This window comes from Notechis scutatus, chromosome 2 (assembly GCF_049901735.1).
Source record: "Notechis scutatus isolate UNSWTSFEM ecotype Mainland chromosome 2, rNotScu1.2, whole genome shotgun sequence".
NCBI lineage: Eukaryota > Metazoa > Chordata > Lepidosauria > Squamata > Elapidae > Notechis > Notechis scutatus.
The window spans coordinates 134,788,321-134,815,823 of NC_142010.1; the positions used below are offsets into that span (position 1 = coordinate 134,788,321).

The 27,503-nt window shown below is 39.2% G+C and overlaps 2 protein-coding genes across 2 annotated transcripts in view; both read left to right on the top strand.

Moving 5' to 3' along the window:
• The first annotated feature begins 1,407 nt into the window (after positions 1-1,407).
• MIP (major intrinsic protein of lens fiber) lies at positions 1,408-9,828 on the top strand. Its single transcript, XM_026679956.2, has 4 exons — positions 1,408-1,856; positions 6,305-6,469; positions 7,180-7,260; positions 8,248-9,828. The coding sequence occupies exons 1-4, from the start codon at positions 1,497-1,499 to the stop codon at positions 8,431-8,433; spliced, it is 792 nt and encodes a 263-aa protein (XP_026535741.1). The 5' UTR covers positions 1,408-1,496; the 3' UTR covers positions 8,434-9,828.
• Positions 9,829-18,109: 8,281 nt separating this feature from the next.
• The window catches only part of TIMELESS (timeless circadian regulator), a 50,666-nt gene continuing 41,272 nt past the window's right edge, over positions 18,110-27,503 (top strand). Inside the window, exon 1 of the mRNA XM_026680018.2 lies at positions 18,110-18,672. The gene's annotated coding sequence lies outside the window, so the exon portion shown is untranslated. The remainder of the gene's footprint in view (positions 18,673-27,503) is intronic.

A 27,503-nucleotide genomic window follows, 5' to 3' on the forward strand; every position in this document is an offset into this window, starting at 1 on the left:
ATAACATTTGCCCAAAATGATTACTCTATTGGCCTGTCAACCTACTAATCTTAAGTGGCAAGAGAGAAATCTTGGCTTCCATCTAGCAATCAACCAGATTGGTGCAACACTGGATAAGTATAGTTAAACAGTTGGATTTTGAGAATCGTTTCCCCCCCCCCCAATCTCTGTGCAGGTAGACAAGTCAACCTATTCTTCAAAACACAGCACCTAGATTAGTTGCAGAAGTTGGGTTCCAATCTTCCTCACAAAACAACAGAAAATCAGGGGAAGACCCTTTGCCCATCTCCCATGTAATATGCGTGGAAATGGTATTCAGAAATAGGAATGGTATCTGTGAAAAATCTGTCAGTCAGGTGCTTTGGGTTATAGTCTCTCAGTTTAGGAAGCAACCATTTCACTTGACAGAATCATTAGAAGAAGAACAAAAATAAACCACAAATCGGTTGCAGAAGCTTGGTTTCTGGTCCATGCCAAAACAGCCGTGCACCACAGGTACAGAACCCAGTGTCCAAATGAAAGGAGGAAGTCTGAATGCAAACATGACAGATCAACCCTGGCTACATTATCTCAAGCAGCTTTTCCCATGTTCCCAAGACTGTTCATAGGGGAGGTCCATTGCTGGCATAACATTGAAAACACTACTTGCATTCCAGGACATCTAAAGTTATCTTCATGCTCCCATACACAGCAGGCTGATAATGAGACAGAGGCAACATACAAAGAAGTATGTTCAGTACTTTCTGGCACACTTAGGTGGCGGTGGAGATGCACACAGAGGCACAGATATATAATACTGTAGTGATCATCAATCAAAATAGCAAATTCCATACAAGTATAGCTTTCTGACAACTCATGAATTAGCTGAGAGCTCTTCAATTCAGCAATGGAAAAAAGTCAAGAGACAATATCCAATGACAGCAGCGGATACTTCCCTGGCAATCACACACATGATCCAAAAATGACATGTCACAAGTAGTCAAAAACTCTGGCTGCTTGCAAATGTTGGAAATTAAGTTGTTTCCGTGTCATGCACCTCTGCATTGGGAAGGACATGCAAGTGCCCCGCTATCCCCCAAGCTGCTGATGTGGATTGTGAAGGAGGACTCCCCTACTTCCCATTTAATGCCACTGAAGCCATTTGCTTGGGATCTTACTACAATAACTGCTAAGAAGAAAATGAAAGCAAATCATCTGAGCAAGGAGAAAAATGGAAATGAAAGGGTTCGAATTATTGGAGTTAAAGCTCTGTTAGCAGTTACAGGAGCTAGGAATCGGCTTATGCCTAAACCTTTAGATCAGACAGTGAAGAGTTAAGAGATTCCAATCAATCAATCTAAGTTCCCACCTCCTGGGCTGGACTATACTAGCAAACCTTATAAAGTTCACAGCCACAATAGAAAACAAGGGGCTTAGGTGGAGGGGTGGTGCAGCAAGCAGCAGTGAGCTTCAAGACCATCCTGCTGCACGCTCCTCTGTCCTCCCCCTGACCCATCATGTGGGAGGCACGCTTATCCTCCTTTTGGAGAGCTGTTTTTGCTGAGTTCTTAGGGACTATGTTCTATGTGTTTTTTGGGCTGGGGGCTTCCCTTCGCTGGATTGTTGGCCCCACAAATGTTCTACAGGTGGCCCTGGCTTTTGGCTTGGTAGCAGCCACCATGGTGCAGTCTCTAGGCCATGTGAGCGGTGCCCACATCAACCCAGCTGTAACCATGGCCTTTCTGCTGAGCTCGCAGCTTTCCCTCTTCCGTGCTGTCTTCTACGTGGTGGCCCAGGTATTGGGAGGATTGGCCGGTGCAGCTGTGCTTTATGGAGTCACCCCGCCAGCACTACGGGGTAACCTGGCACTCAATACGGTAATGGGATCATGCAAAGCTGTCTGGAAATGTTTTTAAGAGGGGGGGGTATCCCTACAACTGTAGACAAGCAATGAGTTAGTATTGCTATGTGTAGGACATTCTCTAAAGGGCTGCACACTGTGCCCTTTAGAATCTGGGTTACCAGAGAGATTATTGGGAACCAGAAGTATGAACGTACAAAGGGTATCCCACATAGGAGGGTTTGTTAACCCTAAATCTAGAAGGATGAAGCTGCTAGCATAGAACCTAAAAAAAAGGACTGAAATGTTTTCATAGGTATATTATTTTCAGGAAAAAATTGAATTATCTGGACCTTCAAATAGTGATAATAATGTAGTAGTTATTGGGTAAAAACCAGGTTGCCCAGGATATTCAACATATGCCTTTGTATGAGTACAGAGCATACAAGAAAATATGATAGAATTTTATATCAGTGTAATCAGATATACTAAGAAGTTTAGTGGGAGGATGAAAGAGATACAGATTATTTTTTGAGGATGGTAAGGTAAGGGTGATATAATAGGCATTTTTCATGAAGGAATTTTATCATTGTTGTAACCTTAAATCAGATCTGTATTTAGTTTTGAAGTAAATCACTTCTATTACATTTTTTAAAAAAAGCAAGCATTGTTTTCCTAACCAAATCTTTGGATTCCCCAACTGTCTGATTGATCATGTCAGAGAACATTGTTCTTGTTAAAAACAATCTTAATTTGAAGGTTTTCAGATATATTACCTGAAAGCCCAGATTTGCTTGATAATGAGATGGGCAGCATATAAATTTAGCCAATAAAAATATGTGTGAGTTAGTATTAAATCTAATGAACTTTTTGATGCAGAAACCCTTCCATTCTTGATGTAAACCAACTCTACTGCTAGGACATTCCCTGATGGAAATCGGCTAATACTATCACTATTATTAATTGTGAGGCTTATTTTTGTTTGTGTAAAAAAAGAAAAGTTAAAAATTTGTGCAAAAACACGGGAACATTTCAAGTGAAAGATAAAGTTTAGGAGCCTTATCTTTAGATAGGGTAATCGCATATTACAAGCTTCACTTGAATAGCAAAAACTTCCCTTGGATAGTAAATTCTCTTTTTGTAGTAAATGAACTGTTTTCAGGAGGCAAAAAATATTTAGAAGCCCTCAGACTAGCATTTCAGCTGAGTTTAAAAGCCTTTTAATTATGGATTTTGAATTGACATATTTTGGATTTGAACAATAATTGCTACATATTTAAATATTCAGTTATCTGAATGAAAATTATACTAGGAATGTATCTTGGAATAATCAAAGTGAGTGAAATAGATTGTTTTAAATACACTCTTTTTTAGTGTACTGTAACTCTCATATTTTTACATTTTGCTGGTGAACTAATTTCAGATATCAAATTTTGGAGGTGTGCAATAATGAATATTAAAATACCTAGATGAATTCTTATGATACAATTATGTTCCAGATGAATGGAAGGCATTCATCCTTCTCTTAGATACTATGAAACTATCTCAATTCTATTTAGAGGTCTGTCTGTAGCAGCCTAACGGCCTAACAGATTTTATACATCATGAGGCTGCCTTTAGACTGTTATTTTAACACCAATTCTGTCTCACAGATAATTTCTATAGTTCAGGATTGAACTTTGAATACTTGGTCTTCTCTGAGCTTGGTTGTTTTCTCACAAATGTTTCATAAGACAACTAAGTAATTTCACTGATTATGTTACGAGGTTAGTAATGAAACATCCGTAAGCAAATAGCCAAGTTCACAGAGCACCAAACCCCACAGACTGGGGATGAAATGAAGGCAACTTTATAGATACAGAGCCGAAAAAGGCACTGTTGTGGTGCATTAACATCACTGTGTCTTCTAGTGAGAAGCCCTAAATTGAACTGATTTCCTTCCATTTTTGCTATGGGAAAAACTGAAATATAACGATCAGTTCCCTTGCTGATTCAGAGCTTCTCAGCACTACCTGGTTGTCTTGCTGCTAGAATAGGCAGGCATCCGTTTTTGGAGGGCCTCTCTTAATCCCTCACTTTCCTGACAAGCAACCTCAAGGCACATTTCTCTGCTCGGCATCCAAAGTACCATATTTTCCACTTTACAACAAACACGTTGAGCTACAATGTCCCATGGACAATCCTCAGCAGCTCATTGGCTACTTTGCAGAAAAAGGACTGCCCCTTCAGCTGAGCCCATCCATGGCCTCTAGTGGCTTTTAGACCACTACTTGTTGCACTACAATACAGGTAATCCTCATTTAGTGACCAACTGAAGTTACAGCAATGATGAAAAAGTAACTTTACAATGATTCCTTGCATTTATGATCTTCACAGGTCTGTAAGGCAAAGGAAAACTAAAATAAAATCAAAGAACGGTTGTGGTTTCACTTAGCCAATGGTGTGCTTAATGGCTGAGTTGCCCTTCCCAATTGTGGTCACTAAATGAGGACTACCTGTAGTCAATATAAATTTTGCCTTGAAAGTCAAATATTGCTGCTTTGAAACTCAGCAGGGGCATTATTAGTGTTAGTGTTAATATTATTTCCAAGTCTCTCTCTGCTTTATTATTTTAATCAGTAAAATCCTACCATTTCACTGATTTTCCTGTCACATGAGAGGAGAGTATCACCTTCAGCTCCAAATTGTACAAATAACCTGTTCAGTATGAGATGTGCTAACCAACTGTTTCTAAGACCTTGATTCTGTGAAGAAAATTGTATGCAATTGGACCCCAGTATTCATCCAGAGGCAGTTAGAAATTTGTGGATGGGGTGAGGATGCACCCTGTGCATTAGGCATGAGGTAGGTGAGAGGCTGCAATTTGACAGAATGTTAATTTTAGTCCAGTCTCAAAAGAAAGATATCATAAAAAGAAGACAACAAACCAAAGGGACAGGAGAGTGAAGGAAAACTAGCAGGGATTCGCTAGATACATTTTACCTTACTCCTTGGTGCTCTGAATACCAAAAAGGAGTGAGTCTAGTTGCCATTTTAATTTTTGCCAAAACATCACCTTGGATGGCATTGTGAGAAATTAAAATACTCCCCCTTAAATTCCCCTCCATTAAATCCACTTGTCAGCTATGATGGGTGGCCATCAAAACATACTTCAAGCCAGGAACTGACTCTGAAGCCTAATCAGCTGGGAGTAAAAGAGGACTCTGCAAGCAGGCCAATGATTTAAAAAATCTGTAGATTCACAACCCACAAATTGGTGCTTGAACTTTACTATAGGGAGAGAGGACTTAACCTGTGCTACTCCCTTGAATATCTAATTTTGAAGAGTGTGCTGCTGGTGGTGGTGAGGCATAATTTGGCTAAAACTGGTTGGAATGAGAAATGGAGTTTGTGGGTTTAAGAATCCCTGCTCTTACATTTTCCCTTTTTGTTTACCCACTGACACGTTATATACTGGACACATGTATATGGTGAAATAAACAAAGGAATGACGGAAATTTTGGGTTCAGAGCTCAGATGAGGAAAATATTTAGTGTACTAATAAAAAAATGCTTCCTTGGTTAGTGGTATAGTGTGGAAAAGTTGGACTAGATGGCTTTTAGGAGTGATTAAATGATTAATCCTAGATTAATGATTGAAATATACCTCAGGTTCCAAAAACCAAGTCAGGATGATTCATAAAGATTAAAAGCTCATCAGAATTAATTAAATGAATGAGTGTGTCCCTGGGAGTTGCCAGGATCTAGCCTCCACCTTAAAGACGAGGAAGAAAATCAGCTATATGTGAGAGACAGGCCTATATTAGAAAACGCAGCCATGTTTGATTTATCCACTTGACATAGATAATAGACTCTCAGATTTGTCTCATTCATTTATCTATGCATCTCTAAAGCTTTCCTCCTGGCTACAGACTTCCTGTTGCTTTATAAACCTATCTTACTTTCTTTTATTCCTGCCCCGCCTTGTTGAACCTCTAGTTTGACTAGAATGAGGTCTGGCAGATAATCACATGTACACTATTAAAATGTAATATCTTCATTCTACAAACTTATTCTAGATGTAAATGCAATCAGTGCTCCCTCCTGGTATGTATAAATAATTTCTGGAAACCAAAGCCCCTAAGAGGTATAGTTACTGTATTGCGGCGTATAAGCGACCCGGCGTATAAGCGACCCCACCACCACGGACGCCTCCAGAAATCCCTGGGGCTGCAGCGGCGGGCAGAGTGCCAGGGGCGGGAAGAGCAGAAGGCTGCAGCCTCGGGCGGAGCGAGGCGGCGGGATGAAGCGGAAGCGCGCAGGGATCCAGGAAGCCGAGGCGCCTCGCTGCGTCAACAAGCATCAAGCCGGCAGTGGATATAGACCCCCACTTGGAGGCATGTTTTTGGGGCAAAGTCGTCTTATAGCGCAAACGGTAGATATGGAATGAATGATAACTTTTGCTGTTCCTCATGGTTTTATCCTTCCACATATCTTCTGGTTACAGATGCACCCTGGTATAAATGTAAGCCAAGCTACCATTGTGGAAATCATCCTGACCCTACAGTTTGTCCTCTGTGTCTTTGCCACCTACGATGAGAGACGTAATGGACGCATGGGATCTGTGGCTCTGGCAGTTGGATTCTCCCTCACACTTGGACACCTCTTTGGGGTAATGATGCAAAGTGCAAGATGCACCAATATACAGCCAGCTGTAATACTGTGCATTTAGGCAGACCCTTTAGTAGCCACCTGACCAGGCCTGGATGGAGGATTAGCCCTCCCGATACTTCCCCTCATTCTTAACTGCATCCTATTCTTCCAGCAGTTTAACTTCATATCTTCCTTCTGTTTAACCATTTTGAATCTATAAAACAGTGCGGAAGGGGGTCTTTCTTCCCATCAAGCATGCCAATCTTCCAAAGCTCATGTCTTTTTCTGGAGAAACTTTTATCATGGCTGGGATTTGAAGAAGGCTTTTGAAATTAAGCCTAAGGCCACATGAAATAACTTCAGCAGTCCTTGGAATTCATGTGAACCCGCTCCTGTTAGAAAGTGTTTCCAGGTTGCTATATGGAATCTACTCAGTGTAACAGCTTGTCCCTTCCAATATTTTAATTGTATATTTTAAACTGCCTTTCAATGGGTATACATTATTTTTAGTTTATATTATTTTTAAGTTTGATTTTGGTACTTTAGTGAAATTATTGTTGCTTTATTGTGTGTTTACTATTTGCCTTGTGCATGTGCCCAAAGGCAGTATATAAATGCTAATATTTAAGCAAACATATAAATAAGGAAGTTGGACCCTTTAGAATTAGAAACCTGAATTGCATGATGAAAAAAAATATTTCCCTATCATAACCCTACTCTTTTTTTCAGATGTACTACACAGGAGCTGGCATGAATCCTGCCCGATCCTTTGCCCCAGCTGTCATAACCCGTAACTTCACCAACCACTGGGTAATTTTTTTTTTTGTAAGGATAAGAAATGACGACATCTTACAGTTCTTTGAAACAACAGTCTAGGGGCTGAAAGATTATTTGATTTTCCCTCTCTGAATTTGGAGAAACAATTCCAACTTCAGAAGGGGGAACTTTTTATATCTTTATCCAGAGCAGCATCCAAACTCTTGAAATTTGGCTCCCAGGATGTCCCAAGTGAGATATTGTTTGGTTGAGGAGAAAACATAGCAGAGGCAACTTGGGTGCATTTTAATCTTCCATAAAAGTAAATATTTTTAACAGTCCCCCAAATAAACGGCACTCGGGTCCAATTTTTATTCTGTTGGTAAGTTGAGAGGGGAGAGCCAGTTTAGTGTAGTGGTTAAAAGCAGCAGGTTAGAAACCAGGAGACAGTGAATTCTAGTCCTGCCTGAAACACAAAGCCAACTGGGTGATCTTGGGTTAGTTCCCCTCTCTCAGTCCTGGGAAGGAGGCAATGGCAATCTCTTCTGAAATCTTGCCAACAAAAATAAAGGACTTAACCAGACAATTGCTTGACTCAGAATGAAAGAAAAATGTTGAGACAGCACTGAAAATGTCAGAGGATCCCAATGTCAAACTTATTTGGCCTTACTTTAAGATTCTATTAATTATCAGACACATGACAACATATAAATCTAAGCTTGGTGGCAAAATTTATGAGCAATCTTGAATCAATGGAATTAGAGATTGGGCAATTATGGAAGAGTCTTTGCTCTTCTTGGAATCCATTTGCAGGCTCAATGATGAGGCTAATAAAGTAGAAGAGACTAGCTGACTAGAGGTGCCGGTTGGGCTGCCAGTACTTTATGATTTATCAATGATGGGTGAAGAGGACTTTAATCTGCTAGTGGGAAAAGGCCCTGAATATTTTTTTTCTGCAATGCTATACTCTTAAGATGTTTCTGCATCCTTAACCTATCTTCTTGTTCCCCCTTCCCATGCTTTTGTCTTTTGTTCTTCCAGGTATATTGGGTTGGCCCAATTATTGGTGGTTTGATGGGTGGCTTTTTGTATGACTTCATCTTATTCCCTCGGATGCGTAGTATCTCAGAACGTCTGTCTATTCTCAAAGGTGACCGGCCTGTTGCAACCCATACATCCAGAGAACCTCCAGGGGATCCTATTGAGCTGAAGACACAAGCACCATAAACAGTGACCATAGGGTGGCACAACATAGCACATACACACATCCCTGCTCTGGGGAGAGATGGGGCAGAATAACTGGCCCAGTATACAGACTGTTATTGCTCCTGGCCAGTGGGAAGTGGTTGCACAAAGGAGGCACAAATCAGAGGGGAAAATATGTTATCCAGTCTTTCTCTCTCATAAAAACAAATTAACAGACACACAAAACATGGGATAATCGAATGCAGAGAGTGCGGTTGGGAGGGGAGGGAGACTATGTCATTGCCTGATTTTTAAATGATTTATTTTGCAGTGAGAAGTCTTAAAAACAGTTTTGTGGGGGGGAAACAAAAGGTATAAGAGTATAAGAATAACTCTGTTTTGAATTCTTGCAAAACTTGCATTCCCTTCGCACCTATTATGCTGAGTCACCCTTTGCAGACCTCACTGCTCTCCCTTCTGCACCTGAATTGTTGTGGGAGGCAGATTGTTTAGTGTGGGATTGCTAAGTAGTTCTTTGTGAGTTTGCCATTGGCATCTTTCAATTCCCCTGCTGCTCATAATATTCTGGCTCCAGCTTTGTGCGCTGTGCCGGCAAGGTATGAACCCTTGGCTCAAGTGGGTTTGAGGACTTGAATAGGTGGAACAATTCTTTCCTTCCATCAAAGTAGCTTCCCCCTTGGAGGAATCTTGCTCAGATTATCTATTGACATAGGTTGGTGAGAATAGTGAGGAAGAGCAAGTGACTTGTGGCCACGTAGAATATATACATATATAATTTTGGCTTGTGCATACGTGAGAAACAATTTTGGGGGTAAGCAAATGCAGAACCAGAGCCAGAACCCCAGCAGGGAACAAACATCACTGAATAAAGTATGTGCTTACATAGAGAAGGTCTTGGTTCAATTCCTGGCATCCTAGTAGTAACCTCAACATGCTCAGTGCTGATCTTGGAGCTGCTGCTAATAGCCAGCTTTGGATTTTTGTGCTATGCAATCCATAGCTCTGCTTTAAAATTCAAAATGCCAGGTAGGGATTTAGCAGCCTAAGTAAGAACATTTTATAACACCTATTTCAAACATCAATCACTAAATCAAAATAAGTTTCCTGAGGGAGGGGGAGTATCTAGCTTTTTATTTAAATATTTATTGATGTGTTTACATTTGTGTCGTTTCTTTCCATCAGAAGCTGCTGCTTTTGCTGTTTAATTTTCCTCACTATCCCATATAATTTATCCCAGTGCTAAAAAAGTGAAGTGAAATAGAATTAGGGCATGGTCTCACTTATCTTTAAGATAGGGTTGCCGTATCTAGACTGCAGAAATCGGGGTAGCCAACAGAAGGTACCAAAAATGTTTTATGTATCTCTCTGCTGCCATCTTAATTGTCAGATAGCCTACCAATAAACATGGGAATTCTACTTTAAGCAGATTGAAAGTATTCCGTCAGTTTGAGTTTAGCCGAATTTGAAATTAAACTTTCAAGCCCTGTGACTTCATCCTCAAAGGCACACTTAGGGCAAGGGGTGAGAAGAATGAATTGAATACAAAGGAGACTTGATGTTGAATATGAATCTCTATAATCCTTCCTTCATCAAAACCACATTTTATGAATTGCCTTTTAAACTGTAGACCTAGACATACATATAGCTTCAGTCAGAGGTGGCATTCAGCAGGTTCTGACCAGTTCTGGAGAACCGTTAGTGGAAATTTTGAGTAGTTCAGAGAACCGGCAAATATCACCTCTGGCTGGAGATTTTACAGTATCCTTCCCCTGCCACACCCGCCAAGCCACGCCCACAGAACTGGTAGTAAAAAAATGTGAATCCCACCACTGGCTTCAGTGAAGTTCCTTTGATAAATATAGAACTTGTGAAATGTTGTGGGCTCCATTTTTCATTGCTACCATAGTCTATTCCACTATATTCTCTGATACTATTTCACTTCCCTTTTCTTATTTGCTATGAAGACACTGAATGGAAATGGCCCTTTTTTGTAGAATCTTCTCTAGGACCTCAATAAAGCTATAAAAATAGCATAATTTTTTAGAACTGAAAGTTCTGCTTAGATGCTCGAAGTAAGAAAGAGCACAAACTCTGACCAAATTAAACCAAATAACCATATTTACCATATTAACAAATGCAAACCATATATTCTCAAGAGCCCCTAAAACCAGCCTCTTCATTAACCAAAACTAATCTCTGGTCTAATCATTACTGATTAGTAATGCAAAGTAAGCATCCATTTGTATCTCACCTTGCTTCCATGGAAGTCAAGTTTATTCCTCCATGGCTTGGTTAAATACAGCAGGCTAAGCTGTATTTTCAAAGCATAATGTGTTGCCCAGTGATTGGTTCCATACATCATCCTATGCTATAAACCAGAATGACTAGATTCTAACATCATGCTATTATCAAATCTGAAGTAGCCACATTATGATTTAGTACAGTGTACGAACTCAGCCCATATTAAAAGATCCACATGTAAAATATTGGTCTTCTAAAAAATATACATCTTGTCAGGAAATCTGGCATCTTCACCAGAGTATCTGTTTCAAAAGTTCAGAAAAAAATGGTTGAAACATGATTAAGATTAGAACGATCAATAGAAGAAAATATTTGTAGCTTAGGGTTGAACTGTAGGGTCCTTGGTGCTCTCTGATCTTGGTTGCAAGCTCAAGGAGCACAAGGGAACCCTGATTAGAACGATCTTCCAGTTCTTGCTGACAAAGAATGAGTATGGCTTTTAGATGGAGTTAAGAATAGGGAAGCCTTTGGCTGATCTATTAGAGTTTTTTTTTTAGTATCAACATGTGTATACTTGGCTATTGAAGCAAGATCTGATGGGAGGAAGGTTGAGTCATTTTGCTTCACTTATAGAACTACTGTATACCCACTCCCCCACCCCTGTGTAAGAGCCTTGAATGCTGTATTTCTGGACTTCCCCAAAGTTTCTAGTTGCTATATGTTGTAAATATGATGCCGACTAGTTTGGTCCAGCAGAATTTCTCTCATAGTTAGGTGAACTATTTATTTTACCCTTCAGGGTTGGTTTTTAGGCTTCTTATCTCTAACAGCAGCTTTTCCAACCAAATAGGTTGGAAGTGCTGTTCCAAAGTTCCCAGATATCACTGGGCTTATTGAGATCTAAGAGTTGCAATCTGATATATTGGAGGGGGCCAAATTAAGAAAGGCCAAAATGTGAGTACAAAGTGGTTTATTTACTGGTCAGGCAGTTCTAATAGTAGATGTGATTCAAGAGATTTCCCAGACAAACTATTGGAATGAAAAATGGTGACCAATATCTCAAAAGGAAAAAGGGGAGGGTGGTTACAGTGAGTGATGGGGTGCAGATGTTTCCTTCTGAAATGATGTCTGGGGCATGGTTATGAATTCTGCAGTATTAATATTTGAAGTAGATCCTATTTTCAGACATTTTGGTGTGAACTGTTTTATTTTCCCAATCTCTCTACTACAACTGTTATATCAAAAATGGTGTAAATTAAAGGTCAGTCAACAGAATTAACTTGGAATCACTCCACAAGGGTCCATCATCAATCCAGCTGAGCTATAAATCAACATAAACAGGATGAATCTGTCTGCTACCACAGAGCCATTTTATTAGGATTGAGTTGCACTGCAGTTGGAAATGGTTCCATTCAGATTATTTATAGGAGATGACAATTTATTTTTTATGTCTTGCTTTTATTTTTCCTGCCACATGATGCCAAGATGTTCATCTTTTTCAGTGAGCTGTTTAACTTTCTGTTTCACAGGTATAAATAACTCTTTAGTTGTTGTGCTGGGAATTATTTATTTAATTAAATGCTATAATTTATTTTTGCTAATAGCTCTGCATCAGAGAAATCTGGCAAATTTACATGGTTACAGTAAGGAAGCGGGACATGGCATGAAGAAGCAAAGTAATTCAGTATTTTATACATTCATGTCTAAATCACACAAGACTCTATCCAGCCCAAGGACTCCCACGACTTCAGAACACAGAGATTTCTACTAATTCCAAAATCTACATTGAATATAGTGGTGCTTTCTTCTTTAATACAGTTACACTAGGTAAATGTATATGAAACCAAACGTATAAATAGATCTATGCACTACTCAGCCTTTCAGTTTCAAATGATTATGGATGGTCAACTAAATACATTTTGAACGTCAGTGAAAGGAGAACATAGCTTCCTCTCTTGTTCCACATAAAAAACCTTAGTTGGACTGATACTAGCAAATACTAGGAAAGCAGTGCCCTCATTACATGGAATGGAACAGAGAAATAACTATTCAACATTCAACCTAACCCACCCTGGCATTTGCAAGCCAAGGATGCTGTCTGATGTACAGCTGTCTGTATGTCTTTTTCAGCAGCACCTATAGTTATTGGAGAGAGTGATTGTTTTTCCGTGGCTGTTTGCAGGCTCCAGAAACAAAATGCTACATTAAGATCCTGCTTCTTACCTAGCATAGTTCTTATTATATCAGTTATGTTTGAAATTGGAAGATAAAAAGCTGCCTCAAAGCCAGGATGACTGAGTTTTATTGCAAAGTAGAGTCAAGTGTATTTTAAAATAGGCACGCAAAGTTTATATTCTGTCCTGAATGCACACATGTGGGTTATATAAGAAATAGAATATAAAAAGAGGCATTTTAATTAAATTTCAATGATTTCCCATTTGATTTATATGCCTAGGAAATGACAATCTGAATTTTCTACCTCAGTCTCCAAGATCAAGCAGCTTAATCAGTAAAATGGTGCTGGGATAAAAATACACAATTGACAGTGACAAACAAAGCATCATTATTCCATGTTGTATGTTCAGAAAAAAATATTGTAAAGACTTTTATGTAATTACATTAATTAGCCACCATCATTAAGGATCTCAATCTACAACATCTTGCTAGGTTAAAAAAACAACAACAGTAATTTACAGTCCCAAACAAAACTTTAGTACCTCCATGCTGTGTATCCATACAAACGCCAGTAAAGGCTTTCACAAATATATTATATAATGAAATTAAAAGAGAGTGAGAACTAAAGGGAATGAGAAAGGTCTCTTGATGCTCCGTTCTCATTTATATTAACATTATTATTTCTAATGCATCCAATTATTTATTTATTAACCTTGTGAATTCCCATGTATTCCCATTTATATTTAGCAAATATAAAGTGTGCCTTACATGAATACATGAATAGCATTCCCATAGTTATTGCCATGCATTGCACTCCTACAAGTTCCTTTACACTACATTATTCTTGTATATTTAATAGTGTTTGCTGGGAGGATGATAAAATACATGTAGTCCTCGACTTACAAGAGTTTGTTTAGTGGCTGTTTGAAATTACAACAGCACCGAAAAAAGTTGATTTATGACTGTTTTTGACACTTACCACTGTTGCAACATTCCCCATGGTTACGTGATCAAAATTCAGACATTTGGCAAGTGACTCATATTTATGATGGTTGCAGTGTCTTGGGGTCAGGTGAACACTTTCTGCAACCTTCTGAAAAGCAAAGGGAAAGCCAGGTTCACTTCACAACTGTGTTACTAACTTAACAACTGCAGTGATTCACTTAACAACTGTGGCAAGAAAGATTGTAAAAAGGGGCAAAGATCACCTAAATGTCTTGTTCAGCAACAGAGATTTTGGGCTCAATTGTGGTTGTAAGTCAAGGACTATCTGTAATTGTACATTTAAAAAGCTGCATGTGTAAGATTAATGAAGCATGCTACATACTGTAAATAACAGAATATGTGAGACAGTATATATACACATGTACACACGTATTCTGAGTCTGTATATATTTACGTAGTGAGAGGGAGATCCATCTCTACCCTTTTCAGTCAGATAAATTGAATAAATAAATATATAAATAAATCCAGAGGGCCTTTTAACTACAGCACAAGAACACGACAGAAGCATGCAACTAAACAAACCATGGTATGATACATCAAATTGTGTGGGATTTTTTTTAGTTCGATGTTCAGCCCCTGAACTTTGATTTGAATGTATGTCAGACCATTTGCTTCTTTTTAGAATCTATTTGGTTTTCTAAAGCTAAAGTTCCCTGCCCTTCCCTCACCCTCCTTTCCCCTTCATTGAAAAATAAGAACTAAGAAAACTCCTAGATTTCTCCTAGTGATGAGGTTTATCTCCCTATCCTCTAAATAACTGTGTGTCTTTAAAGTAGATTATCAGCCTTTATAAAAGACAGATATCTTCATTTAACTTCTATTTCTATGGTCCCCTGTTTGATGTTAGGGCTGGAAAACTACTTTTTGTATGTAATATACATACTGGCTCCCAAACCCACTTGACTGAAGTACACCATTTTGCCTGTGTGGCAAATGGCTATTTCTACTCTTGATATGTATAGCATAGTAGCCTAACTAGCATAATGTCAACATACCAATAATGCTTTACATTGTCACAGCAGTGGGTGAGTGGCACTAGAAGACATGGATCACTACCATGAAAACTGCTAATCCCTTTTAATTCCTGTAATGACTTTTCTTTCTTTCCTTTTATTATGGCAGAATAAATAAAGCCCATCTTTCTTGTTCTTTTCTAGCTGCTTGTTAATTGGAATACTATATTTTCAAAGAGCAAAATAGAAATAAAAACCATCAAAGCGTATGATAAAACTGTATTAAAACCATAAAACATATGCAGCAGCTGTATAAACAACATTCATGGCTTTCAGCATAATCACTGAAGGGTTCTCTTCCCCAGCTGAAGCCTGAGGCTTTCCGAAAAGCCAGCCAGGACACATGTCCTTTAAGAGGCAGGCACCATGACAGAATAGTCTTTCAGGACCTTGTTGGATGACACACCTTGGTAAACATGCCATTCTTGCCAGAGGTAACTGAAGAGGCAGTCCATCAAATAACCCATCACATGCTATATAGGGCTCTATAGGTCATTATCAGTATCTTGAATTGAACATGGAAGCAAACTTTGAACCAATACAGCTTATAGAACAGAGGTGTAATGTACGCTGATCAGGGAGCACACGTAACTGTCCATTTTGCACCTGCTGGTGTTTCTGGGCAACCAGAACCAGGTCCCTCAGAAAGGGACTTTTTCACCCAGCCTATTTGAAAGCAAAAGCACAACATCATGGATAGATTTTACCCCCTGTGCTCTTAAGCAGGCTGACTGAAATCCAAGCAGGATTTACTGCTTGAATTTTGTGATGGATCTTTTTCAGACTATCCCCAGGAACCAGACAGTCCTCTGGGCAAGCAGCAGCAGCAGCTTGCAACGTTCCCTGCCCAACTTCCCTATTGATTTTCTGAGGGCAGGGAAGTTTGCACTTGGCAACCTGTTGTCAGGGCAAACAGATTGCCAAGCATCCAGATTCCAATCACATGACTGCAGAGGAGTTGCACCATAATTTCAGTTCTGGCTCATTAGTCCTTTCATTCAGCACCACCATACTTTCATATAGTTGCCGAATGAGTGCTCATTAAGTAAAGACCACCTGTACAATAATCCATTTGAGAGGTGTTGAAGAGTAAACCTCCCAGTCAGGGGTGGGATATGACAGGGTTAGCTACCAGTTCGGGATTTACGAGCTTCCCTGCCCGCTGTGAGCTGTAAATCATCATCGCTGCGTGTGCCTAGAAAGAAGCCTTTGAAACAGCCCTCATTTGGTTTTTTTAACTGCAGCTGTCGTTCGGCAGCTGAAGTTGAAAAATCAGGAAATAAAGATCAGGTAAGAGCCCGGGTGGGCAGGTGGGCAAAAACATCAACAGACATAGAACCGGTTCTATGTCTGCTGCTCTTCAGAGCTAGCGGTTCTACAGAGGTGGACAGAACCAGTAGAAACCCACCCCTGCTCCCAGTCCACAAATGGGCAAAACTGATGCACAATATGAAGTTCTTCACATAGGGGTCATGAATCCAGGAGCACTCTCTGGTTGCATACAGGGTTTCTTTGGGGCAATGCCACCGCATCCAGAACAAGGGGTGGTAAGTCACTGAAACCAAAAGGCCCCCAAATCCAATGCCTTGCTAGGATTGAGCTGAAACCTGTTTTCCCAACCATACCTCCACAGTCTTTAAAGACCAAGGCAGAAGGTCAACAGCAGCATAACTTAATACCTCACCACATGGTGACAGATGATCCCATCCAGAGACTTCCTGCAGAGGTTAAACACAAGCGAAGAGAGAACCAAACCCTGTGAAACCTTGCAAAGTAGGGTTGAGAGCAAGAATTATCATTCCCAAGGAAAATCCATTGGAAATAGCCATCCATGAATGAGAGTCTTCCAATATTTGAGGCGCTGCCATAGAGAGGAAGGGGTCAATCTATTTTCTAAAGCACCTGAAGGCCAGACAAGGAATAATGAATGGAAACTGAACAAGGAGAGATTTAACCTGGAAATAAGGAGAAACTTTCTGACAGTGAGAACAATCAACCAGTGGAACAGCTTGCCCTCGGAAGTTGTGGAAGCGCCATCACTTGAGACCTTCAAGAGGAGATTGGACTGCCATTCGTCAGAAATGGTCTTGGGTCTCCCGCTTGGGCAGGGGGTTGGACTAGATGACCTATAAGGTCCCTTCCAACTCTGATTATCTGTTATGTGTTAAGAATTGGCACAATACAACTCCTTTCACCCCCAGTTTTAGTCAGAATCTTCTGAAGCTATTTCTCATCAACCCTCCTTAAAAAGGGAATGTTAGATATTGGATGAAAGTTCTCCAGTATGGTTAAGTCTAGTAATGGCTTCTTGAAGAGAGGATGCTCTTTAAGCATCTTTAACAAATTGCTCTTTAAGATTTGGGCTATTGCCATAAATGTCTTTGTCCTCCAACAGCATAGTGTTACCCTCTTTCAAGTTACAAATAACATCCCACTATTTGGTTTTAGCATTCATTTATGATGATTCAATAGGATTAGAAGGCATTCATATGTCTAGTGCCTCAAGCTATTGTTAGTAGTCTGTATCTGTCTCCACTGGCTTTGCACCTATCTCAATAAATTAGTATAGAATAAAGCTGGAAGGGACCTCAGAGGTCCTCCAGTCCAGCCCCCTGCTCAAGCAGGAGAACCTATACTATTTCAGATAAGTTACTGTCTAGACAGTCTCTTCTTAAAAACATCCAGTGATGGAGCTCCTGTGATTTCTGGAGGCAAGCTGTTCCATGGGTTAATTGTCCTCACCATTAGGAAGTTTCTCCTTAATTCCAGATTGCTTCTCTCTTTGATTTGTTTCCAACCATTGTTTCTTGTCTTGCCCTCCAGTGCTTTGGAGAATATTTCCCCCACCCCTTCTTTGTGGCAGCCCCTCAAATACTGGAATACTGCTATCATGTCACCCCCTAATTCATCTTTTCTTTAGACTAGCCAAGCCCAAATCCTGCAGCTGTTCTTCATATGTTTTAGTCTCCAGGCCTTTGATCATCTTAGTCGCTCTTCTCTGACTGACAGTTTGCTAGTATAGAAAATAAGCAAGGATTGCAATAGGCTAAATAAGCACCTACTGTAATACAATATGCAAAATAAATATTGTAATACAGGAACGACCGTCGGTGAGTGCTTTACTGCTTGGAATACTGTTATGTGTATGAACTTCCCGGTCTTAGTTTGCTCCACCCATTGAGCCGCTGAGAATAGCTTTCGCTTAAAAAGGCGATGCCGCAGCCGAAGTGGAAACGTGGGGTCCAAAAAACAAACAAACATGTGCAATAGGACAGTCATTTTTGCCATATTTTTATATAAAGGCATCAAGGATTGCAACCATAATCCGGAACGTGCACCTAAAAACTGTCACACGTGGGCCAATTAAACCACAGGAATGGTTCGGATGGGCAAACAAATATAGCGGAATTAATTCAATTCCCTGGATTGTTCGAACGTTTTGTACCTTGAACCTAATAAATACCTCATACCGCAATTCTGCTTGCGATTTAGCGCTTCGAAGGAACGCAAGTCACTCTGCTTTACAAACTGTGGTTTAATGGGCTGTGTGACCATTACGAATTGTGATTTATTTCGCAAGGCCAGTCAGCGGGTCTACCTGCAAAGCCTTATAAACGATCTTCCCGGGCAAGAAACGCCTCAGCAATGAGCAATTGTGAGCCGAGTTCCTTTGTTGGCATTGACCCTTTAAAGAGCTAGCGATCATTTTAGCGCCATTTCAAGTTTAGGAGGCGGGAATCGCGGTGGAGGACGGTAAGGCGTCGGGATCGAGTTGTTTCTCCCGCTGTCGCGAAAACAGGACCTAAAAGCACAAATGGAGAGCCTGGTAAGTTGGGTATATCTGTGCATCGGGCGGTGAGGGCAGCGATTATTGGAAGGAAAAGCCAAATGAATAATATACGTCCCATCGGATTCTGTGCCTCCTATTCAGCGGCCATTTATTAGGAAGCGAGTGTTAATGACTTCTTTGCAGCTTAAATTCCGATTGAATTAGCTTTGCAAACATTTCCTAAAAGCTAAATTCTCTTGGTAAGCCTAAAACAGGTTCAGGATTGGTTTGGGTTGGTAATTTGATGACAGAGTTATGACACCCGAATTATATTTATTGGGGTGGGTGGGGCGGAGTGTGCAGTTTCGTAGTCATCCGGGTTATAGTTGTCTCAAAGGTGTTTTTTTCTTCAAAAGGCAACTGGAGAGGAGGTAGTCCACTGCGTCCATGTTTACAGAGTATTTGGAAGTACTCTGGTCTAAATCATCTTGCATAAGCGCACCAACGTGCCTACCGTCACTGTCCTGTTTCTTTTATTTCTTTTATTTTTCTTATATGTACCCATGTATTCATAACTATGTTTTTTTACTTATACTTATCTTGTAAGCAATTGACAAACATACATACATACATACATACATACATACATACATACATACATACATACATACATACCCTGTTTCTCCAACAATATGGCCTCCCCCAATAGGAAGTCCCAGCATGTTTTATAGGCATGAAATGGAATTAAGCCCCTCCTCCCAAATTAAGGCCTATATTAAAACATGCGAAATGGGGGGGAATGGTGGGGGGGGGGCTTGCCGTTAGGAAGTACTTTTGTTGCACACCCGGATATGGTGCTGCCTGCATTGACCCCGATACAAAGTGCCCCACCAACGCCGAGGTCAACATCCAAGCTGTCGCCATCCGCCCGCCTGAAGATGCAAGGGGGGGGGGAATTAAGTCACCCCCGAAAAGATGGCCTAGCCATTTTTTCGGGGCTCAAAAAAAAAATAAGACCCGGTCTTATTATATGATAAACACGGTACATATCGTACAGGACTGCAAGTTAGCCAAGCAGCTCTTAAATCTGCTGGCATGTGGTATGCACCCAGTTGTAGTTGTTAAAAGTTCTGAAGAACTGGATAGAGTAAACCATAGGCAGCTTTAGGCAAGCCGTGCAAATTCAGGCACAGAATTCTCTGGGGTAGAATGGGACAGATCTGGACCATTAAAGAAAAGCTGAAATGGAGCATTCAAGGCATCTGTAGTAAAGGTATGGAGTGGGTTCCTATTCCCTGCTAGCCATCTGGTCTTCAGTATGTGGCTCGTTGGTCTCTGGACATCAGATTCTCACCACCCAGCACCAGTTCGGAGGTTCCTTTCCCCTCATCCCCTCGCAGGCCAGGGAACACCTGGGAAGGGCTCTGATGCTGCAATCTCCCCCATGCGCATCAGTTCATCCACTGCCGATATCACCCCTGTTGCAGACACTGGTGCACTTTAGACCATGAGTGGTCTACAGCCCACCCGGTTGGCAACTACTGCCTTAAAGAACATCTAATGTAAATGGTTTCCCCAGCCTTTTCAGTGTACTGGGCCCACTTGGAATTTATGCATATTGTAGGTTCTTGGGGATGGAAGTGTCATTTGTTAGAAGTTTGTGCTTCAGTTGCCTGATCCACAATATCCATTTCTTGGAGAAAAAAAAAAAGTAATTTCTGTAAGAATGGACCGCAAGGCAGAGAGGGTATCTGATTTCTAAAACCTCAAGACAGTCATTTGAGCAAACATACATTTGATGGAACGGGAGAGACAAATAATTTGGCCCAAATCCTACTGTGTATGTAGAGGTGTTCGGAGGCTGTTGGGGTGTGAATGTAATAAAAGAGGCTGAAATAGAAATAGAATTCTTTATTGGCCAAGTGTGAATGGACACACAAGGAATTTGTCTTCGATGCATACATAAAAAATACATTCATTAAGAATCATAAAATACAACACTTAGTGGTACATAGGATACTAAATAAGCAATCAAAATCATACTAGGAAACTAACATATAAATCGTAAAGCAACAAGGTTATAGTCATAGGTAGAAGGAGATAGGTAATAGGAAGGATGAGAGGAATAGTAATACAGTCTTAGTAAATAGTTTGACAGTATTGTGGGAATTAGTTGTTTAGCAGATGGTATGCAGGAAGAAACATTGTCCTTGTGTCTGGTTCTGGTATATAATGTCTATAATGTCATTTTGAGGGTAGAAGTTGAAACAAATTATGTCCAGGATGTGAGGGATCTGTAGATATTTTCACAGCCCTCTTTTTGACTTGTGCAATATACAGGCCCTCAATGGAAGGAAGGTTGGTAGCAATTGTTTTTTCTGCAGTTCTAGAGCTGAATTCCAGCAAGAGTTGTTATTTGCTCATCAAGGTGTTTAATAGCTCTATTGTTTTCTGTGTAGGGAATAATGGTATCACCAAAAGAGAGTCATAATTTTGGAATCCCTCTGGGCATTAGATGGCTAGAATAGTCTTTTTCAAGTTTTGATTAGGGTGACAGGAAGGATGCGCCCTAGAGTGGGATCACCTCACAACAGTACTGGAATTCATGTCCTCATCACCACAGGGCTAGATTACTGCAGTGCACTCTACATAGGACTGCCCATGGAGACCACCTGGAAATTTCAGTAGTCCAGAGTACGGTGTTTATTAATTGCTGGCACTTGAAATCACAAACAGATTAAAACTATGTTCTGAGCTCTGCACTGGTTCCATATAGCTTCCAAGTGCAATTTAAGCCATTAGTCATTAATCTCTTAGAGTTGAAGAAGCTTCTTGGATGAGAAGCAAAACGTCTTCAAAGAAAAACCAGAAAGTCCAGTTGCCTCTTGAAAAATAATACTTTTGGGACAACCATGATCTGGATGACTAAGAATCTCCATAGACATTAATCTCTATATACCTTGGCATCAAAGTATCTTCGGGACCGTCTTTTCCAACCAGAATTGATCTGCTGGACTTGTGGGTCTGAGAGAAATTGCTGACATGGTAGATAGGAATTTCTGTATGGAACGAACCAAGGAGGTCCACAGGTAGCTATTTTGTGCCAGCACTTTTACTTTGAAACGGCTTCTCACATGAACTAAAGTTAACATAGTTTGGCCTTTTGGAAACTGTTGAAAACAGGGCTGCTCTTTATATTTTATAGATATGTACTTTCAATTTTTTATTGTGGTTGTTTTTATATCTTTTATTACTGTGAACTGCTGAGAGTCTTGGATTGCAGGGAGTAGTAAATTTAAATCATCGTCCATTCCCCTCTTATAAAAGGCAGAAAAGTTGATGTTCAGCAGTATTCAGTCACAGAAATAAAATATGAACATGGTGGGGGGAGAGTCAAGCTCAATAGATGTAATGAAATTAATGAGCACAAGTAAGATACCATCATGTTGACAAAGAGATAATCTCAAAAATGATGGTGATGGAAGTTGACACTACTGTATGCCAGCTCCCAATTACTTTGTTTTAACTTGTACATGATCACAGGATTTTAGAAGAAGGTACTTTTTATTCTGGTAAATAATGGCATATAGAACATTGCATTGTTTAGCAGACATATTTATAGTTTTGTGTCTTTTTTGAATAGACTGAAAGGAAATAAAACAATATTTTTAAAAAGAGGGGGAGATACAATTCCCAGGTTTTCTTTTGTCATTAACCTTCTGGTGGCAATTTTAGAACAAAGACTCCAACACAAAAGAGCAGAAGTAAAATCATTCTTTCCTCACTCCCTGTACCTTCAGTAGGGACAAATATGTATCTGTCATCAATTAAAGTATATCTAAATCACCATTATGTCATTACAGTACTGTATCCTGTATTGCAACCTCCCCAGATATCTCTGCATATACTTTTCACACCTTGAAAAATATGCATGTATCACATATTCACATGTAATTCAAGCTTTTTTAGGAAGTAAAATGTAGCCCAGAAAATCTGTGTCCACATAACGCTTCCTTTTTGTTAAAAAATAGAGACTACTACAGCTAGCTTTTTAGAATGTCAGCAGAGAATTGTACTGGATGCTCTGTTTGCTTGATTCTTTACACAGCATGAACACAGAAAAAAATGTGTATTTGAAAGGCATAGCACAATTTGTGCTGGCCAATCAGCTTTGCAATGTTTATCAATTTTTCCCTCATCAAAAGAGGTTAGGTCAGATTAATTGATTCATGGTTTCTAAGTTTTTTTACCTGAATTGTCAATGATAATCTGAGAGAAACCAAACTATTGATAATTTAAATGTCCTTGGGATTAGGCTACTTGAGACAACTAGTAGATAAACTGGAATCAATTTATTTTTAAGATATGAAAATGACTTAGTATTTTAAAATATTCAGCATCAGAAGAATATTGTAGAACATAATATTATAAAAATGACTAAGTGATGCTTATGTACTTGTAATTAATTATAAATCAATTAACTGTCACTTGGTTTTTAGACAATCATCAACATTTGAAAAGACCGCTGAATCATAACTGATAGAACAGGAGTATTTGACTAGAATTTCTGGCTATTTTGATATGTGGAATTATCTCGCATCTAAACATTTGATATATAAGGTAATACCCCACATTTAAAAATGGAATTGAGGAAGAGGGACCAACCCTTTTTGAAGTAGGAAAAATATTTTTGATTCTGACCGTATCCATGTCAGAATAAAGGTTTTAGTATCCACTATTATACACCCTGGTGACAAAATTCATATGATGGCAGTGATTGAAATCATGCAAAGTCACAAGGTTAACTATTTGGCTTAGGGAGGTCTGTGGACATATTCATTTATAGCTTATTTAGAGGGTTCTGCATGAGGAGGATTAACTAAACTGTAATTATTTAGAGCATCTTCATATGATTAATTTTACTTTTTAGATACCATTGCAATTTACAGGATCTTAGAGTTCTGTGCTGCAACCATGATATTTGGTACTTACGCCAAAAATATTATTTGTGAAAATAAGATTTAAAAATTCAAAGGATCTAGAAGTATGTTGCTTATTAATTTATTAATTTATTAATTCACATGATTAGTAAATATAAAATAGGTTTCTTTTGTGTGTGTGTGTGTGCGTGCATTTGTATATCTTATAAATAGAGAAAGATTTTGATTTAATCCCTTTGATTTGCACAAATAAAAATTGCTGGTGATGGTGGAAAATATACATGAAAAGTTCTCAGATCCATACACTCATATTCATTCAGAAGCAATGGGTAAATTTTTATTTTGGACTTCATCCCAAAGCAATGAAATAGTTAGGCTATTGGTATTTACTCCGAGCTTGGCAATTTGGTTGCAAACTTTTCGGTTTGTCCCCATTCAAGAAGACACCGTCAGTGAGTTTTGAATTGTGAACTTTTTTGAAATAAAATAATTGCTACAATTTATTTATGTCATTTGACTAAGTTAGTCACTTACATAATTACATAATTGATGCAAAATACATAAAAATACGAGATGTAATTAAGCAAATGACGTAACTTACATAAAATATAAATCAGGTTTACTCCTCCCTCCCCCCCAAAAAAAAATGATCCATTAAATCTAAGTTTTGCTATAGAAAGTAAAGAACTGCATAAGTGACCAAAGTCCAGGCTTTGTGACTTTCTTACACCTGGTTAAATTTGAACCAATAAAACATTTGTTTTAACACTTTATAAATTCCCTTGAGCTTTGCATGTCTCTTCAAGGATCTGATGCCAGTCTGGAAATGTTGTAAGGAGGCCTTCTTTCTTGACCTATTTTTTTTTTTTAAAAAAATCTCTGGCATTGTTAGTGCAGAGCGTTGTGGTGTTCGATTTTGAGAATGAGGTTTGTTGTATAACTCAGTCCCACGTCTTCTGATAGGCTCTTGCCTATCTCATTCATTCCCAGAGAGGCTCTTTTTCTCAGAATCTTGAATGGAACTGGGTTTCAACCTCCTGCACGTCACATGAATTGTTGTCCTTCCTGAACACTTGGGGGCTCACGGGAGAGTCATGGATCAATGCAGCTGCATTGTTGCGATTGAGGCCAATTACTGCTGAAAAGCGTTTTCATCATGGTTTTCGCTTTTTCCGTACCTGCCAGCAAAGGAAAAATAAGGGTCCAGATGTTTTTAAGCATTTACCCAATGCCTTTTAAAAACATCTCAGCTTTTCTTAACTGTTCTCCTATTAGTTATCTCTTTCTTCTAAGTTGCAGGTATTGCTTTGAATTGATTTTGTTTACTTGTTGCTTTTGTATAATGTTTGAATCGCCATACAAATACAGTTTCTGGATGATCTTAAAAACAATATTATAAAACAAGATGATCATTTTTTCTCCGTAGTGAGGGAGAACTGACCAAGAAGCCTTCATTATGAGCCAGTGTTTTGGGTGGTTCGCAGCCTGGACCCTTAGTCAATATGTTCTATCAATTTTTCCCAACTTTTCTCTCTCCAAACATGAAAAGGGAGTTGGAATATGTTTTTAATTTTGTTTTTAAATATGGGAAAGAAGTACAGGTAGACTTACAACAAATGGGACCAAAATTTCTGTCCCTAAGTGATGTGCTCGTTATGTGAGTTGCACTCAATTTTATGACTTTTTTTTGCTATAGTCATTAAACAAATCATATGGTTGTTAAGTAAATCATACATTAGTAAAGCAAATCTGGTTTCCCCCATTGATTTTGATTATTGTAAACCTTTTGGGAAAATTGTAAATGGCATTTGTTGTCTCCAGAATGCTGCAGCTATCATAAATACATGCCAATTAATAGGACCTAAAATGTGATATGTTCTTCACACAACTAGATTAAGAAAAACCCAATTAAATAATGGAGCCAAAAACATTATACTTGTTCATTTATTCATAGACAAAAATGATCCAAAGCAACATATTTGTGTATGGCAAAAATACGTGAACCTTTAGGATTATCAATTCATTAAGGAGAAAATTGAGTCAGGTGTTTTAATCAGTGGGATGATACTCAGATGTGAATGTTGAAGATCCTGCCTTATTTAAAGAATAGGCTCTTGAATATTCACTGTCACATCTGGGATCTTCACAAATGCATATATGTGGAAGTGTGTCATGGCTTGAATGAAGGAGATTTCTGAGGATCTCTAAACACGGCTGTTAAATGCAGGCTGGAAAAAGTTATAAAATTATTTCTAAGGAGTCCACTGTCATGCAGATTGTGTCTAGGAGTAGCCAATCATACAACATCATACTAAGATCAAGGTGTATAACATCCCGGGAGATCTCAAAGAACTCCGGGGTAATATATAAGAAACTAAAGACTTGTCCTATGTTGGCAAATGTTCTGAAGTACCAAAACACTGAGCAACAATGATTTGCATGACAGAGTTACAAGGAGAAAGCCACAACTTTCTAAAAAGAACATTGCTGCATTTGTACCCATTGTGAAAGACCATTTGGATAAGCCAGGAAGTTATTGGAAGAATGTTTTGTGGATGGATGGAACTTTTTGGTTTGAATGAAAAATATTTTGCAAAAGGCAAACACTGCATTCCAAGAACGTTATCCATCTATTGGCAATATCCTACTTTGAGCCTTGACCGGGTACAACTTGCCATCGTTAATGGAACTATGAGTTCTGAATTGTATCAGCAAATTCTACAGGAAAATGCCAGGCTATCTGTCTATGAACTGAACCTCAAGAGAAAGTGGGTCAGTCAGCAAGACAACGATCCAAAGCACACAAGTCGTATACCAACAAAACAAAAGCAGAAGAAAATTGATGTTTTGGAATACCCAAACCACGAGAGAGAACAGTTCTTTGAGATAGGACAGGTCAGGATGCTACTAGGATTTCAGGAATGCTATTATATTGTTGTAGGGCATGATAATAGGATCTTGAAAGCCTGACAAATATTGAAACCAAGGTGATTAGACCAATAGATTGCATTTTTGTCAAGAAAAATGCAATGCTCTTGAGTTTCATGGACGTCTTGGCGATTATGACTATGATATACGGGTTTTAGAAGATGATGTCAAACGGATAGGCAGTTCCACTTCTGCCTTGTATTATATCCTGCCGCAACTCTTTATAAGCAACTGCATGATTATGGTCAAAAACACCACTGCTCCTGCCTTCTCTGGAGTCTGTTTTCCAAATTATTTCCTAAGGGGTGTGCAACCCTAATACAAGTAGGGTCTTTGACTTATGACTACAATTGGAACCAGTATTTCTGTTGCTAAGCAAGATGGTTGTCGATTTCTGCCTGTAATTTTTTTTGTCACAGTTAAGTGAACCAGTCCAGTTGTTAAGTGAATCATGTTATTAGGTAAATCTGATTTCCCTCATTGACTTTGTTTGTCTGAAGCCTGCTGGGAAGATTGGGAATGGCGATTAAAGGACTCCTGAACATTGCAACTACCTTAAATACATGCCTGTTGCCAACCACCTGAATTTTGATCATGTGACTATGGGATGCTGTGATAGTTTTAAGTGTAGGTACCAGTTGTAAGTTACTTTTTTCAGTGACGTAACTGAACAGTCACTAAATAAATGACTGTTAAGTTGAGGATTACCTGTACATTTGTATGTACATTGAGTAGTACCCTAATTTTATTTCCACAATGATTGAGGGGCTTTCTATTTAAAAAGTGCGAGTGGCCCAAAATTATTTAGAGCAGGGGTGTCAAACTTGTGGCGTCACATGACATGACTTTTTTCCCCTTCAATAAATCAGGTTTGGGTGTGGCCAGCCCGTGACGCATCTGGCCCGTGGGCCGGGAGTTTGACATTCCTGGCTTCGAGGCTCTTGAGCCTTAGTCTCCCAATTCAACCCTTTGGTATTATCTCATCTTCCAAATATTTGTGTATTTCTAACAAGTCCCTCT

What these genes read in the sequence shown, in the direction of transcription:
- MIP (XM_026679956.2), top strand. Translation starts at nt 1,497, where the DNA reads ATGTGGGAGGCACGCTTATCCTCCTTTTGGAGAGCTGTTTTTGCTGAG. An exon ending in CACTTGGACACCTCTTTGGG is followed by an intron (nt 6,470 to 7,179) that starts GTAATGATGCAA and finishes TCTTTTTTTCAG; the next exon opens with ATGTACTACACAGGAGCTGG. An exon ending in GTAACTTCACCAACCACTGG is followed by an intron (nt 7,261 to 8,247) that starts GTAATTTTTTTT and finishes TTGTTCTTCCAG; the next exon opens with GTATATTGGGTTGGCCCAAT.